This window comes from Rhinopithecus bieti, unplaced genomic scaffold, assembly GCF_001698545.2.
Source record: "Rhinopithecus bieti isolate Rb0 unplaced genomic scaffold, ASM169854v2 scaffold_44774, whole genome shotgun sequence".
In the NCBI taxonomy this organism is placed as follows: Eukaryota; Metazoa; Chordata; class Mammalia; order Primates; family Cercopithecidae; genus Rhinopithecus; species Rhinopithecus bieti.
The window spans coordinates 1131336-1147613 of record NW_016819032.1 but is presented as its reverse complement, the minus strand read 5'-3'; the positions used below and the strand labels follow the sequence as shown (position 1 = coordinate 1147613).

The following is a 16278-nucleotide window of genomic DNA, read 5'->3' as shown; positions in this document are numbered from 1 at the left end:
CTGGATTTCTCACTCCAAATAAGGTGAGCCATAGAGAAGAGGTTGGCTGATCCCTCAGCAGGCTCAAATGGCAGTTGCCATTGGCCTGAGAAAGGAAAAGGCAGTGGCAAGCCTAGGAAAAAGTAGGAAGCAGATGACGTTGCCTTTACTCTCACCCATAGTCCTCGTGTCCTCTCCTTGCCCTGGAAGGCCTGCGTCTTCGTGTTGCCCTCTGACTTCCAAATGCCTTACTTAGGCTGCTTTCTCCTAAAGTTCCCTCTGTTCTAAAATGACAACTTGATCTTTTTCTTTTATACATTCAAAGTTTCTATCTCTTCTATTATTTTAAAATTTCTCTGGAGAAAGCAAACTGATTAAAAATTAATTCACACTGAAGGATGGTGGAAAACCTGGAGTATTTGTCACTTAAGGGAATCTCTGCTGGAGGTGTTGCTGACAATGTTAGCAGAAAGCTGAAAGAAGGGGGCCCACGAGGCCTGGCTTTCCTTGATTCCCGCCAATACCACTCAGAAGAAGGGCAGTAAGGAGAAAAATGAAATTTTGTAGCTCTCAGGCCCAGACCAGGTGTCAAGTTTGTGGGGCTTAGGCCTAAGGACACTCAATCTCCCTGGGGTGCTTTCAGTGAGATCCGCCCCTCAGCTCCCTCTAGCCTCTATACTCTGGGAGGACATGGTTATTTGGTTCTAAATTTAAAAATGTTGGTCAATATAAGAGAGAACAGAAACAGCAATAGAGGATTTAACTTCAGTAAAGGTAAGTTTTAAAATGTTTTTGTTATTAGCTCCCCAAAAAAACACCTCATCTCTGGACCCTTGCTACCAAAAAACAGGGAACCCTAGCTACAGCGAGTATTCCCAAGTTTGCTACTAACTTGTGGATACAGAAATCTTGAAACAGACTGCAAAGCAAACCTACTGTTCCATCGGGTTCTCTCTTTCCTTTCCACAGAAACCAGAAAAGTTTAATTTGTTTACAGTTTTAAACAAATTACACAAATTGGACAGGAACTATTTCCTGATAGACTCAGTTATAATGCAACATTTAAGAGCTAGGCCTAGGAAGCTCTCTCTTTTTTCTATTGTAGGACAAACTATACCCCAGCCTCATGTCAAGTTTTTACAATTTTCCTCTTTGTCTTAATTTCATGTTAAATGTTGCATTGATTAATAATAATACATGTACACACATTTTTTTCCAACTATATTCCTATGGAAAATTGTTACTTCATGGGGCACTTCAACAAATTTTGCCTCCAGAGTCAAATGAATTTGGTAGTGCAGTAGGGGTGAGTCCCTATTCTTTATGAGCTGCAACATTTTAAAGTTAATTCAGTCTTCAGTGTTTCTTTTCCAAATTTTTCTTCACATAGTAATACTCAATATTTCTTGTTTATTTTTTAAACTATCACTCAAAGTGAATATAAAATAATGTGATATTAACATAACTTAGCTGTTGTTGGACTAATATTTATCCAACATATTTATTACTAAAATATCTGTAAAAAAAAAAAAAAATAACAGAGCAGATGCTTAATTCCTTAATTCCAGTGCTGCAGCTTGAGATTTACTAGTTGTCTGTTTTAACATTTTTCACTTTTTGGAAAAGATAAGCAACAACTTGCTTAAAAAATATAAATTGGTGAGTAGCGTAATTCAAAATTGAGGAAAAAAGTCATCATATACATACATGTTGAAATTGAACTTTACAATATCATTTTTGGAAACCTCCAGAATGTCTGGCAAAGACCTAATTGTAGCACTGTGACATTATCTCTTTGTGCATGCTTCTGCTAATGTAATAAATTTGGGTTCCAAATTATTTAAAAAGTCAAGGTTGTCTTCTTCCTGTTTTTCACTGCAGCAGCCCACAGAACCAGCTGGAGATCCTCTTCCCTCGTAGTTATAAGTAAGGACATAATCTTGGGATGGCACGTGGTCTTCATTCTGATTACATCGATGCAACTTCTGTAAAATTTTTTAAAAAATGAATTGTATTATAGTTTTAAACAACTTAAATATATGAACGTAAAATTTATTTTTATTTACCTTTTATGTTTAATTTTTAACCAGTGTGTCCTCTAATGGATTCCTACACACAAAAAATGCACATGATTGGTCTATATCACAACCATACCATAAAGTCAGTATAGTTTACATTTCTAATAATCCATATAAGTAAAAAATTATGTATACAAGTGTTATATTTAAGTACATTCAAGTTATCAATAAACGCTTATCCCTAAATTTTACACATAGAGGTCAGGTTAGTCCAAAAAATAGAGACAATAGTCATACTGTTGGGAGTTTGAGATTGGATGTCAAACAGTCTTGGTTGTGAGTCAAAGCTCTGGCTTTACCAACTAGCTATATGATTTTGGACAAGTAACCAAATATCCTTTAATCTCAGTGACCACCTAAAGAGATTATTTTAGAAATTAATGACAAAATCATAATGCATAATACACATATTATGCCCAGCACACATTAAATGTACAATATATTTTAACTAGAATTACTATTATATGCAGTTATAAAGTAGGTAGGATTTACCAATTTAACTTCAGAATCAAGTGTCCAAGAAACCCAAAACATGGCAAAATATATATATGCACCGAAAAGTTCAATGAAATTGAAAAGAATGAACAGAACCCATATTGCAAAAATGGGGCTTTTGTAATAAAGACGCCATGCATTCAGCCACATCTACCCTGTCTGCCACTGGCCTGTCTGCCAACTCATCAACTGCCATGTCTCCTCCTTTTCCTCACCTGGGTGCCCACTCCTTGCCTGTGTGGAGCCCATTGGCAAGACTTACGTTCTTTCTTCATGACATTGTTAGCCTTACCTCCCATTACCTGGTGTGCAATTGAGGAACCCTCCTAAGACTATGTCTTAAGCTTCACTCCATCTCAACCTGATCTTACATGAATATTGACTAGAAGTAGAAAAAGAATTAGCACTTGAATTTGACCCTCCAAAATGCTATGGATACATAACCTACAGCCTTATACCAGAGTATCACCCATTTGCATTCCATCCAAGGATGAAAAGTCCACTGTTTGTCCTGCAATGGCACTGGTGTCCTCTGATAAAAGAGGTAAAACTTTAGTTCCGAAGAGTGTCTAATCCAGTGGCTTTCTATCTAGCTGCACATTTGAATCATCTCAGAAATGTAAAACAAAAACAAAACAAACAAGAAAGCCCAAATTCATTAAATAGGAATCTTTTAGAGTAGAACACAGACATCCGTATATTTTAAAAGCTTCATAGCGGATTTTGCCAGACCCAGTGGCTCATGCCTATAATCCCAGCACTTTGGGAGGCCAAGGTGGGTGGATCACTTGAGACTGGGAATTGGAGACCAAACTGGGCAGCATGGCAAAACCCCCTCTCCACAAAACATGCAAAATTTAGCCAGATGTGGTGGTGTACACCTGTAGTCCAAGCTATTCAGGGGGCTAACATAGGAGGATCACCTGAGCCCAGGAAGTCAAGGCTGCAGTGAGCGGAGATTGCACCACTGAACTCCAGCCTCAGCGACAGAGCAAGACCCTGTCTTTTTTTAAAAAAAAAAAAAAGAAAGAAAGAAAAGAAAAGAAAGAAAAGAAAGAAAAAAGCTTCTGCTTCATAGGGGATTTTGGTATGAACAGAGAATTCCTTATTTTAATTTCTTCTTTCTTTCACATTCTTGCTTTCCTTAGAATAAAAGCACTTTACATTTGCATGGTGCTTTGTATATTTAAAACATGTCCTGCAATGGTGATGATAGTTAATAATAGTATATTGTATATTTCAAAATTGCAAAGAAAGTACATTTCAAATGTTCTCACCACAAAAAAATAAGTATTTGAGGTGATGCGTATGTTAAGCGTGATTTAGTCATTCTACATTGCAGACATAAATCATAATATCACTTTGTGCTCCATAAACACATTCGATTATATTTTGTCAATTTGCAATAAAATAAAAAATATATAAATCATGCTATTTAATCTTTATCCTAAAACTGCATTCAAATGTTTGTGTTTTCACAGAGAAATACAGATTTCATTTGAAAAGTTTGTAATTGTGAGGAAGTAGAATTGCTTTCACATTCTTCTATATCAAAAGGGTTCATCAGGTAAATACACAACTAAAAGTGAGATGTTAGTGAAGAATATTAAAAACCTCCAATATTTATGGGATTTTATAAATTAAGTGAAATATGACAAGTGAAATAAAATCTCTTTTAAATTAAATAATGTAACAAAATCAAAGAGCACAGGAAAATGAACAGAGCAAGCAAGAGAGGGCCCACAGAAAAATATGGAAAAGCAGTTTCTGAAAATATATGTTAATTTGAATTTTCTACTTTTCTCCATTCAGAAGTTTAAATTTTAGAGTCAAAACACGTAAGGAAACTCACTTCACCGAGACGGGGCTGAGTGAAACTGTGCCACTCCGAGTAGGTGTATCTGCAGTTGTCCACCTCCGTGTGTCCTCCCCTGCAGGAGTCCAGGGTGTGATGGTGCCCAGCTCCCCGGCAGGATTCCAAGGTCTGGTTTCCTCCTTTCATCATTTCAATGGTTTCCTGTCCTCCATTTTTCATTCCTGATCCCATGGTGCCACAAAAACCTTGGCTAGAGTTGTTGGCAGTCTGGGTCATAAATCCATTGGCAGAGCACTAAAATAATAAAATAAAATAATTCATGTTGAGAGGAAATGGATTCTAAGTTGTCATGAGAAGGCAAAGGAGAGAGGACATTTATTCAACCTTTTTATTCACTCATTCATTCAACAGACATTTATCAGTTTCTAATTATGCGCCCAGATGCTGTCTTCATTCATTTTGTGCTGCTATAACAGAATACCTGAGACTGGGTAAGTTTTAAAGAACAGAGGTTTATTTCTTACAGTTATAAAGTCTGGGAAGTCCAAGATCAAGGAGTTCACATTAGGCGAGGGCCCATCCCGTGGCAGAATGTGGAAGGGCAAAAGAGTAAGAGTGAGAGGGAGAGGTAGAGAGAAAGAGAGGAGCAACAGGGGACTGAACTTGTTTTACAATAAGCTTTCATGATAATAAACCCATTCCCATGGTAAGGACAGTTATCCATTCATAAGAGCAGAGCCTTCATGATCTAATCACCTGCTAAAGGTCTCACCTCTCAACACTGTTGCATTGGGGATTAAGTTTCCAACACATCAGCTTTTAGGGACAAATTTCACCCATAGCAAATGCAAAAGCCTAGAGATATAAAGATAGGCATAGTCTCTCGATGGCTCCAAGAAGCTCTTATTCCAAGGAGAGAGAAAAACAAATACTTTAAGAATGTGATTACTCTACGATGTAGGTGAGCACAAAATGCTACAGGAGCACAGAAGTAGAGCATTAAAATTCAAATCCAAACAGGGTAAGTGAAATAGACTGGAAAAACTCTAAGCTAAGAGACTAGGGACTAGGAGGAGTGGGACAAACAAGGCAACCACTGCAGAAGGGTCTGGAGGCAAAAGGCAAACAATGTCCTTCAGGGGTCCCCCAACTTCAATCAGTTGAGAACAGCTACCACATAAGATTGGCGTTGGGGGGAGGCTGGAGAGGTTATAAAAGGCCATAATATATAAAGATCTATATGCCATGCTAAAAAAAAAAAATACTTTATTATGAAGATTATAGGGACTGTGAAGAATTTTAACTCATTACAGAGGGAAACACATTTCAAAAATATCATTCTAGGCAATAATGTGGAAGAAAAATAAGACAAATTTAGTGTCATGGAGGTCAGATGGCGGTCACTGCATCTGATCTGATCTGATATTCCAGGTGAAAATGATAAGGACCTAAGCCAAGGTAGAAGCAGTCATGATTGAAAGAAGGAGGTGGACTCCATAGAGAGTCTACAAGTATCTAGATTGATGAGGCAATCAAGGACAGAGTCAGAAATTATTCTTTTGTGTTCCATGAAAGCAAATAGGTAGATGGTACAACTCACTGAAACAGGGAGGAAAGATGTGCTTATGGGCAAGAGGAGAGTGAGCAACTAAAGTTTAGATATGGTAAACTTTAGAAACATGTGGGATGTCCAAGATGAATATATGAATATTTGGATTTGGAACTCAGATGAGAGCTTTGAGCTGGAGATATAATTCTGGGAGTCACTCCCAAATACGTGATAGTTGAGGCCATGGGAATAGAAGACCTATCCCGAGAAAATTGTCAACCAAAAGAAAAAAGGGCTAAGGATAGAACCACAAGAAAAATCACATTTTAAGGGGTGGGTAAGAGACAGCTGTGACAGGCCAGATCTGAGTAGCCACTGAGACAACAGAGAAAACCAAAGAGGCAGGATTCTGAAGCCATGAAGAGAGAATATGATAAGGAGTGGGAGCAGCCAATGATGTTAACAACAACAGAAAAATCACAGCCAGGTAAGAATGGGTTAAATTAAAGTATAAGTGTCCATTGGATTTAAGTGAAAGAACAGCCATTGATCACCTTTGTCAAAAGAATTTCCAAGGAGTGCTGGGTAAGCAGGAAGTAGTATCATAGAGAAATCAAATATACCTTTTTCTTTCCAAAAGTTCAGTTTGAAAGAAAAAGAGAGATGTGGAGGGAACTAGAGGATGACAAAGAGTCAAGGAAATGCTTTAAAATGAAAAAGTCTTCATTAAACATTAACTTAATACTGGAACTTTACTCCAACCCTCTGAGCTATAGGACAGAAGTTTAGTTACAGTGGTAACCTCGACATGTCAGTTTTCATTCCAAACAGTTACATTACTTTCAGGGCAAGAACCTCCATTACATTCAGGTTCCTTCGTGCCACCTTCTTATCAATTTAAATACTTTTCTACTTAAAATGCAGTCTTTAACTAAATTGAAAGATTTTTCAAGTACAGATGATTTAATGCACCTGAAATATATCTACAAAGTCATATTTATATTGCCTTAGAAAAAAATACCAGAAAAAAAGAATTGAAAAGTAGCCATTTGGTGGCAGTGCTACCCTATATTTTTTTACTTAGGTTGCTGTTACAATAAAATTCAATTACAAAAAAGGAAAAAAAGCTCTCCTCATTATTAAATCTTCTTGATGGTACAGTTTTGTTGTAATAAACACAAGTTCAAAGATCGTATTTCTAAGTGGATAAAAGAGGAATTTAAAACAAACTAAAGCAATGCTGAGCCTACAGAACTAGCTTTCATATTTTCTATTCTCTGCTCCTTTCTGTCCTCCTACAGTCGCATTTCCCAAAGTTCATTCTCACAGGGTATCAACAACTCCTTATCTATGTCAATAATTTCCAAGTTTACTTTTCCAGTCCTGATTATTCACCCAACTCCTAACCCCATGTGCATGCCTTCAAATGAAATTCAGATCCAAAGCTAAAATGATCACTTTTACTCATTGTATTAAAGCAAGTTTATAGATTCAAGATGAAATTTTATGTTTTTGTATAAATTAATATTTCCAAGCCGCTTTTAGAAGTGTTCCTAACACAGAACAGGTAAATATTATGAAGTAGCCACTCAATATAATCAGCTCTAACATTAAATGACAAAGAACAAATACTAAGTAAAAGTCTTATAGGTTATGCTGTTTTCCTCTCCTTTAGCTATTCTCACCATCTCTTCACTTTCAAACCCTTCTTATTCTTTAAGTTACCAAATAAGCTGTACCTCTTGTCACTAGCCTATCTGGTTGATCCAAACTACATGAGTACACATAGGTATCATAGGAATTTTTGAACGCTGACAGTGCTTTCTCATATTGGTTTATGGTCATGTTCCTATTTTGCTTTTCCATAAAAGTGATAAATAAGTTGACATATTTTTTGAGGACATGAACTGCCTTGTAAGTACTTTGCTGTGTATATATAATATATAATATATATATATATATATATTATACTTCACACCAAACAAGAAGCATAAAGCACCTCAGAAGTCCCAGAAAATATATAAGGGAAAGAGTGGCAGTAAGTCTTCCAGACCCTCTCCCTTTCTTTTAAGAAATAGCTCATTGATATTTTTTCCTAGTTAACTTGAGAACTTTTAGCAAGCTTTTTTCCCCATTATAAATGGTTAACAAGTTACATAAACAAATTGTATCTGGAAATATACATTGTAGAGTGCAGGCAAAACAAATTATTGTTATAATAAATTCTCACCATCAAAGAACAAGTTGAAACTATAACACTAGAGTGCCAAAAAGATAACTAAAACAATACATCTGGATCAAGAAGTTTAATAAATTACCACTATATAAATATTTGCATATTGACAGATAATATTTATGCCTACTAAATCTGATTCAATTAAAAATATAAATTAACTCCTAAATTCTGAAATGAGTTTATGAAGATGAATTAAATAAATTATCAGAGATACAAATACATATTTATTTAAAAATTACTTACCACTCTATCATCTCCAGGTGCTTCTGTGTTTGATATTATTAAGTTTTGCTGTGCTAAATCTTCAGGAAAACGTTTCCCTTTAGTTGCACCAAAAACTCCACATACTAAAGTTAACAATACAGCTGAATTTAAAAATAAAAATAAAATAACTTATTTTAGCATACATAGAATAAAATCATCATCATTTATTTCTTATGACCTAAGGATCAAAGTAGAAGATAAAGCCACTAAGCATGGCTTCCCATGAATTATCTTGGCTGTTCTAAGTTAACATGCCACCAGCTAGCTTAGATTTTAGAATCAGAAGCAATCATCTGTATTTTTTTATTATCTTTCTCTAATTGTTTGAATTCTGCCCATCGAAATAAAGTACTTAGAATTATGAGTTAAACAGTACATAAAGAAAAGAAATCATCGACATTTAAGACAAAGACTTTGAAAAAATGCGTTGATTCCCTCCAAAGTAATTTCGCCACATGAAAATGTAAAAAAAGAATTGTGTACAAAAAACATGAAAAAGACAGACTGCTTTCCTAGAAAAGACTTATCTTAATTGCACCTACTTTGCATCTTGCCTATTAAGAATTCTTATTCTAAATCATAATTGTGGGAGATTGAAAATACATGATAATTAAACTAAGAATAATAACAACAACAATTCTTTCAGTCTAAAAGATCCTATAGTGCATTGGCAAAATCCCCAAACTCAGACCACTACATATTTTTGTATGGCCTATGAGCTAAGACTTTGTATTTTTAAATGGTTGAAAAAATTCAGAAGAATAAGAGTTTATAATGTGAAAATTACATGAAATTCAAATTCTACAGTCCATATGTACTGTTCTATTGGAACACAGTAATGCCCATAATTTATATATTTTTATAGCAGTGTTATTGTTTCAAGGACAGATTTGATTGGATACAATGGAAAACACATGGCCTGCAAAGCTTGACATATACACTATCTAGTCCTTTACAGAAAAAGTGTGACAACTCTTGCCTACCCTACATGGCCCCACACTACCTTTCTGGCTCCATTTCCTAATCCTCTTCCCTTTGTCCACTCTCACCACACTGGTTTCCCTGACACTCCTTAGTTTCTCCAGACATAATCACAAATGAGGGCCTTTCCATTGACTTCCCTCTCTGACTGAAAGTTCTTGCCCCAGGCATTCCACCTGGCTAACTCTTTCACCTCTTCCAAAAATCATTAAAAATAATCTTCTCAGGCCTGACCTCTCTATTGAAAATTGCAATCACTGGCACCAATACCCCCCTCACCAACACATTCCATGGCACTACAGATCCTAATTATTTGCCTCTCTTTTTTTTTCCTCCATAGCATTTAATTTATTCATTAACTGTCACAAGGCAGATTGATTGTTTTTGCCTGTTTGTTTGTTTGTTTGACCTTCCCTATTTTTCCTAAGCACCTAGAACAGTTTCCCGCCTACAGTAGGTATTTGATATGTTTATTTTTTGACTTGATGAAAAATAATGAACACATTAGAAATTTACCATGTACTGTTCTAAGCACTTCACATGCATTACCTTATTTAATACTCAGTGCTACACCATATGGTAGGCTACTACAATTATTCCTTTTACAGATGAGAAAATTGAAGCACAGTTAAGTAATTTGTCCCAGGTCACATGGCTTACAAGCGATGAAGGCGGGGTACAAACCCAGGCAGTCTGATTCCTGAGTTTTTTGCTCTTAACTTCTACTCTTACCACAAAACAGAGCTAATCTAGGCTGGAGGAGGTTAACAGAATTTAAAATTGGCAAGATATACCCAAGAAGAGATACTGCTCAGAACAGAACATCTCCCATAACTCTGTGGCTGAATGGTAAAAAGATATGGAATGAAAGTGGTTTTTAGTGGACTTTCCTAAAGCAGAAATTTTAGATTGTTCTATTTAGCCCTAAAAGGAATGGCACTGGAACCAAGAAATAAAGGCTATTTGTTTGTCAGATTCTGTGAAATCTAAGGAATTTTCAAAAATTATGTCTAAGCATAAAGTCTTTTATCTCAAGAAGGATCATGTTCCCTTCACAGAAAATATTCAAACAGAACTCAGGTAATAACACAAAAGGAACTTGGAAAGAGACTCACACCTGACGGATGCTTGGACAAGATTATTTTTTAAAGATCTTTTCCCTCACCTAGATTTGTTATTATATATTTTAAGTTCAAGAAAGTGAAAATACTTACAAAAGAGCAGTGCTATACCCAGTAGTATTGCGAGGATTGCCCATTTTCCAAGTACTACTCCTGCACTCCTTGAAGTCACACGACACTGAGCTGGATGAGTACACTCACATAGATTAACTCTCAATAATTTTGTTGCAGCTTGGCCGGCCCTGTCTTTTACAGTAATAGGAATGGTATATTCTTGAAATCCAGCATTTTTCTGATATGAAAGACGGGCAGCTGTGTCTGAAAGAAAATAAAAGAAGTTTATTTTTTAATGATCATTTATCATTTAGCATTTGTTTCATCACGTTTGTTTTTGAAGGCATCATTCTCAAGGAACTGTCTGCCACATGAAAATAAATAAAAATGGAGGACTATCTTCAACCTTTCAAACTCTAATATTATCTTATATGTGTTGTCCCTTGTAATTCCTTAGAAAGGAGCCCTTAAGAAATAATTTGGCATTGGAGTGGCCCAGTAGTGTTCTAGTAATGTTTATCTATACAAACTAATAATGTTAGGTTGGCTGTTAACATACGCTTCAAGCATTTTTCTTTAGTACCAATGTATCTACAGGTACACACAAACAGTTTCTGAAGTTCACATTCTTTTATCCACTGACCTTCTAGTATTTGCACATTATTCGTATGGATAAGGTAATTTTTTCAAAGCACAATAGATTGTTTACGATTAACGCGTTGTATCTGGAAGTAATCTTAGTACCAGAAGCTAATTAATATCACTCAGGCTACTTATAAGACTTACACAAAACAGAAATGTCTATATAACAATTCACTTTTATCAACTGTGATAGTCAATTTTCCCCAATAGTCTTGGTCTGTTATTTTAATGACCATATTATCAACTAACCAAAAGCTCCACAGAATTTCAATGGCAGTTACAACCTCCCTGAGTTTTTATAATAGAATAAGTAAAATGAAAAAGTAGCATAAAACATACCCTGGAAGTCATCTGGAATTCCTAAGCCTTGATTAAATGCTCTGCTGTAGCTGTAAGAATTTCAAAGATTTTGGCTGCACCTCATACCTGAAGGCTCCCTAGAGGAATATGAATTACCACTTGGGTTTACTTAGGACCACTCAATACCACACTGTGTCTAAGGTAAGATCCTTGAGATCCCTCCACTCCCTCAAGACAACAAGTGGAGCCATAGTAATGTCTTATTCACAGTAGTGTATTTGCCTCTGATTTTCCTTCACTCACCTACGCTCCCTTCATATTGTCCTCCTGTCACCAGTGTCACCTTTAAAAGATGTAAATCCTGGGATGGCATTGCCTTACTTGCACATTCCCAATGTATAACTGCTGTTGCCTACTGTACCAAGGTTAGTCCTCTCAGCCTGGCACACAAGGCCCTTCACCACAAGATTCCACCCTTTCTTCCACCCAACCTCTTGGCATTCTTACTAAAACCTTCTAAACTCTAATGACATGGATGTACTAATTCTTCTGGTATGTTTCTTCTTTTATGCACATTACTAATCAATTATTGAACAAGCAAACATTTATGAAGCAGTTAGTATCTACTAAGCATTAGGCTAGGTGCTGGAAGCTCTAGGAAACTCATGTATTGGAAGGGAGAGGTAATCAGATGTTAATACAACAGGAAAGGCACTGCAATGCAGGTAGCAAAGGGTCATGGTGCCACTCCTTCCAATTCAAGACAAACTTCAGAGGTGGAGCATCTCAGCTGGGATTGTGTCTGTCTTGTTCGTCTCTATATAAATCCTCAGGATCTGGACTAGTGCTTAATAGATAGTAGGTGTTCATAAATATCATGAAAAAAATATCATGCTCATAAATATCAAGCTAAGAATCGGAAAAGGAGGTATTCTATGTAGATAGAGCTATACACACAAAAGTCCAGTTGCATGAAAGAACATGGCAGTAACAACAGAGTGAAGTATGGATGAAGTACAGAACATGACACCCCCCATAAACTGCTACAATAGGCAGCAGCCCCTCGACAGTCCTTCTCATATCCCTTTCCATATCCTGCCAAGTTCGCTTCCAGGATACCCTAGAGTGCTTAGTCTATACACCTGAGTTCGTCACTTCCAGAGTCAGCTTACAATACAATTTAAACTACACATCTTCTGCTCTCTCCTCACCTCATTGGTGAGGAGAGAGCAGACGGAGTCTCCCTCTGTGCCCCAGGCTGGAATGCAGTGGCACCATCTCTCAACTCACTGCAACTTCTGCCTACTGGGTTTAAGCGATTCTCCTACCTCAGCCTCCCCAGTAGCTTGAATTACAGGTGCCCGCCACCACGCCCAGATAATTTATGTATTTTTAACAGAAAGGAGGTTTCACCATGTTGGCCAGGCTGGTCTTGAACTCCTGACCTCAAGTGATCCACCCACCTAGGGTTCCCAAAGTGCTGGGATTAGAGGCATGAGTCACCGTGCCCAGCCACCGGTACTATTTTTAAAAACACACACACACACAAACACACACACATACACACACAGTTTGTCTTAATGATAAGCTGCCCAACATTTTAACAAAGCTTTTCTTTGTTGTAAATGTAAATTTTGCCTTCATAAAATTACAACTTCTTTCATTTTATATATAACAGAGCCCCATACAATATTTATAAAAGGTTAGTTTATCCTTCTAAAATATATTAATGAGACTCAGTTTTACTTCATGTTTTGTGTAAGTAAGCAAGTCAATCTATCCTCCAGTTATTCTCAGTTATTTCAGAGTTTATAAATCATTATTTTTTATTAAATACCATTAACTTTGGTGAGGCTCCACAGTCTACTGATTTCTGGAGAAGTATTTGGCAAACTGAAATAAAATGGAGCTCCATGGACAGGTTCATCAGGATCAACAGCTAAAATGTCGGTATACCCCATTTTTGGTTTACAAATGACTACATATTCTTGAAGTATTTCTGGTGGATTATCATTTACATCTTCAATGTCCACAGCAAGTGTTCCAGTACATGACCTATTATCTAAGGACAGAGGAATAAGGTTTAGTGTTATTTTAAAATTCTTTTATAGTTTCTTAAAGAATAAAATTCAAAGTAAATTCAATTATATTCATTTTTTTTTTTTTTTTTTTTTTTTTTTTTTTTTTTTTTTATTGAGACGGAGTCTCACTCTGTTGCCCAGGCTGGAGGCAGTGGCACAATCCCGGCCTTCAACTGCAAACTCGCCTCCCAGGTTTCATTCTATATAGCGGATATCTGTTTTTAATAAAGTGATTATAAAGGAAATGATAAATTAAATAAGAACATAGATGATAAATAGAATCTACAGCTTTGCTTGAAGTGACTATTGTAACTGATAATATCAGCATACAACTTGGCCATAACACTTTTAACCAGAAATTACTACCAAATAAAAATAAATGTCTCATTCAATCTCCTAATTTTTGGTGAAGTCCCATGGTGCCAGGTGTTATGAGCAGTAAAGTGGCTTACAGATAAGCATTTCTAAATCCCTCAGGATATATTCAAACCACTAGGAAGATTTTTTTAAAATTATAGATCCAGGCCCACAACCAGAGATTCTGATTCAGTTTATTCTAAACAAAGTATCTACAGAGTATATTATTTATTTAAAGGTGAAGACAAAGGTTGAAAAAACTCTTAGTTACTTTAAGGAACAGAATTCAGAAAAGGATCACTTGACCTAATATCGGTCTGAACATAATAGTTTCAACTTAAGCTTCAATTAAAGTGATCACAAACAGAATGTGGAAGTCTGATGAGACCATTTTATCTAGTTTAAGATTTTAGTTGTATTTTTGTCCTCTACCCACGAGAATAATTAAGAAATTAAGGTCCTGCCCTATTGGGGATATAAAGCATAAAATAAAACAGCTGCTCTTGTCACCAAACAGTTGTCAGCCTTGTTACAGTTACATAATTATAGAGAGACAGAAAAAGAGTCTTTTAATTTCCAAAGAACTTCCAATACACTCATACCAACCCAAAAAAGTACCTGCATAAGCAGATAAATTATATTTATTATTCTCTAATTCCTTTATAAAATACCAGATTAAAACTTCTTTTTTTACCTTTGTCTATTGCCAGGACTGTAATATTATACAACTCATTTTTGGGAGTTTCGACCTCCCTATCCAGGATTTTGGAAGTTATGATTGACCCTGAAATTTCATCAATGGTGATCCAACCTTTAGGATCATGCAATTTTTTGTACCTGTTAATAAAAAAAAAAAAATCTTTAGCATTAGAAAATGTTTTCAAATAAGTTACTATCTCAATGATTACAAATACATTATTAGTATGTGATTATAGATTTATTTTACCTTAAACCATTGCCATTTCTAGTTTCGGGGTCATATGCCTTATAGCCATTGATCTTTGACCCCACTGCTAAGTTTTCTTTAATCCGCACATATTGGGCTGCAGGGGTGCATTCAGGCCCCTCATCCAGATCCCTCACATGAACTGTAACCAAGGCTCTGTTCAAGGCTGTCACTCTGGGTATATCTCTAGTAAATGGCGCTTCATTGTTTACTCCAATTTCCAAGTTCACTTGATGGTTTTCTTCATAATTCAGTGGCTTTAAAATAAAGTCCATGCATGTCATTATCAGTGTAAAATACTTTTGGTATTTCAAATGGCGAGTGAACATTTGTCATTCTGACCAGTGTTGCATAAATTCTATGTTCACATTTTGTTAATACTGACTTTTATCCCTTGCTAGAAAGAGAGTGGATCCTGTACTAAGCCTTTACCTAGAATGGTCCAAAAGCTTCTGCAGGTGGTTTTATAGAGTTGAACAAAAGAAATTCCTGAATTTTTATATATAGTAAGAGTGAAATATAAAAATTTCAGTCTTACTAAGGAAAATGATTCTGATTCAAAAAATAATGCAAACAGATGACAGTATTCCTATGGCCTTCCTTGGAGCACTGTCTAACAGGTTGGGCTAAGGGTTATCTGAGTATGGGAAGGTGCCTTTATTTGGCTTATCAGTTACTACTGACTATGGCCCAGGCATTTTATAACTCTTGTAAAGTTTGATGTTGACTTTCACAAAACCAAAATGTGCAATGATTTCATTTTCTGTCTCATAGAAAAGATATCCCCAATGTCTGGGTGTTTTTTTATTTTATTTTATTTTATTTTATTTCATTTCATTTCATTTTTGAGACAGAGTCTTGCCTTGTTTTGTCACCCAGGCTGGAGAGCAGTGGCACAATCTTGGCTCACTGCAACCTCCACTTCTTTGGTTCAAGCAATTCTCCTGCCTCAGCCTCCCATGTAGCTGGGACTACAGGCACATGCCACTATACTCAGCTAATTTTTGTATTTTTTTCTTTAGTAGAGATGGGGTTCTGCCATCTTAGTCAGGCTGGTCTCGAACTCCTGAACTCAGGTGATCTACCTCCCTTGGCATCCCAAAATGCTGGGATTACAGGTGTGAGCCACCATGCCGGGGCCCAGATATCTGTTTTAATTGCCCTCTAAGGCATCTAACTGAGCCATCTAATTTCTGCTTTTGCTTTTATCAAAATCCATCCAGAGTCTCATTTCTTCTTAGGAATAAACTTGTCTTTTTTCTAGTTCCTTCATGAATAAGTTAAAACCTTTATCCATCCATGCCCACTACCTATTTTATGAAAATTAAATTTTAAACATTTGAGAATTATACTTTGCTTTTGTCTATAATTCATCCGAT

At 36.1% G+C, this 16278-nt stretch overlaps 1 protein-coding gene across 1 annotated transcript in view; it reads right to left on the bottom strand.

Annotated features, from left to right (window-relative positions):
• Positions 1 to 1191: 1191 nt before the first annotated feature.
• Positions 1192 to 16278, bottom strand: part of DSC3 (desmocollin 3) — a 49001-nt gene continuing 33914 nt past the window's right edge. The window contains exons 10-16 of the mRNA XM_017858057.1: positions 14900 to 15156; positions 14648 to 14790; positions 13353 to 13577; positions 10613 to 10837; positions 8397 to 8518; positions 4405 to 4662; positions 1192 to 1964 (exon numbers count right to left, since the gene is read on the bottom strand). Of these exons, the coding sequence (XP_017713546.1) occupies positions 1767 to 1964; positions 4405 to 4662; positions 8397 to 8518; positions 10613 to 10837; positions 13353 to 13577; positions 14648 to 14790; positions 14900 to 15156 (1428 nt within the window). The 3' untranslated portion in view covers positions 1192 to 1766. The remainder of the gene's footprint in view (positions 1965 to 4404; positions 4663 to 8396; positions 8519 to 10612; positions 10838 to 13352; positions 13578 to 14647; positions 14791 to 14899; positions 15157 to 16278) is intronic.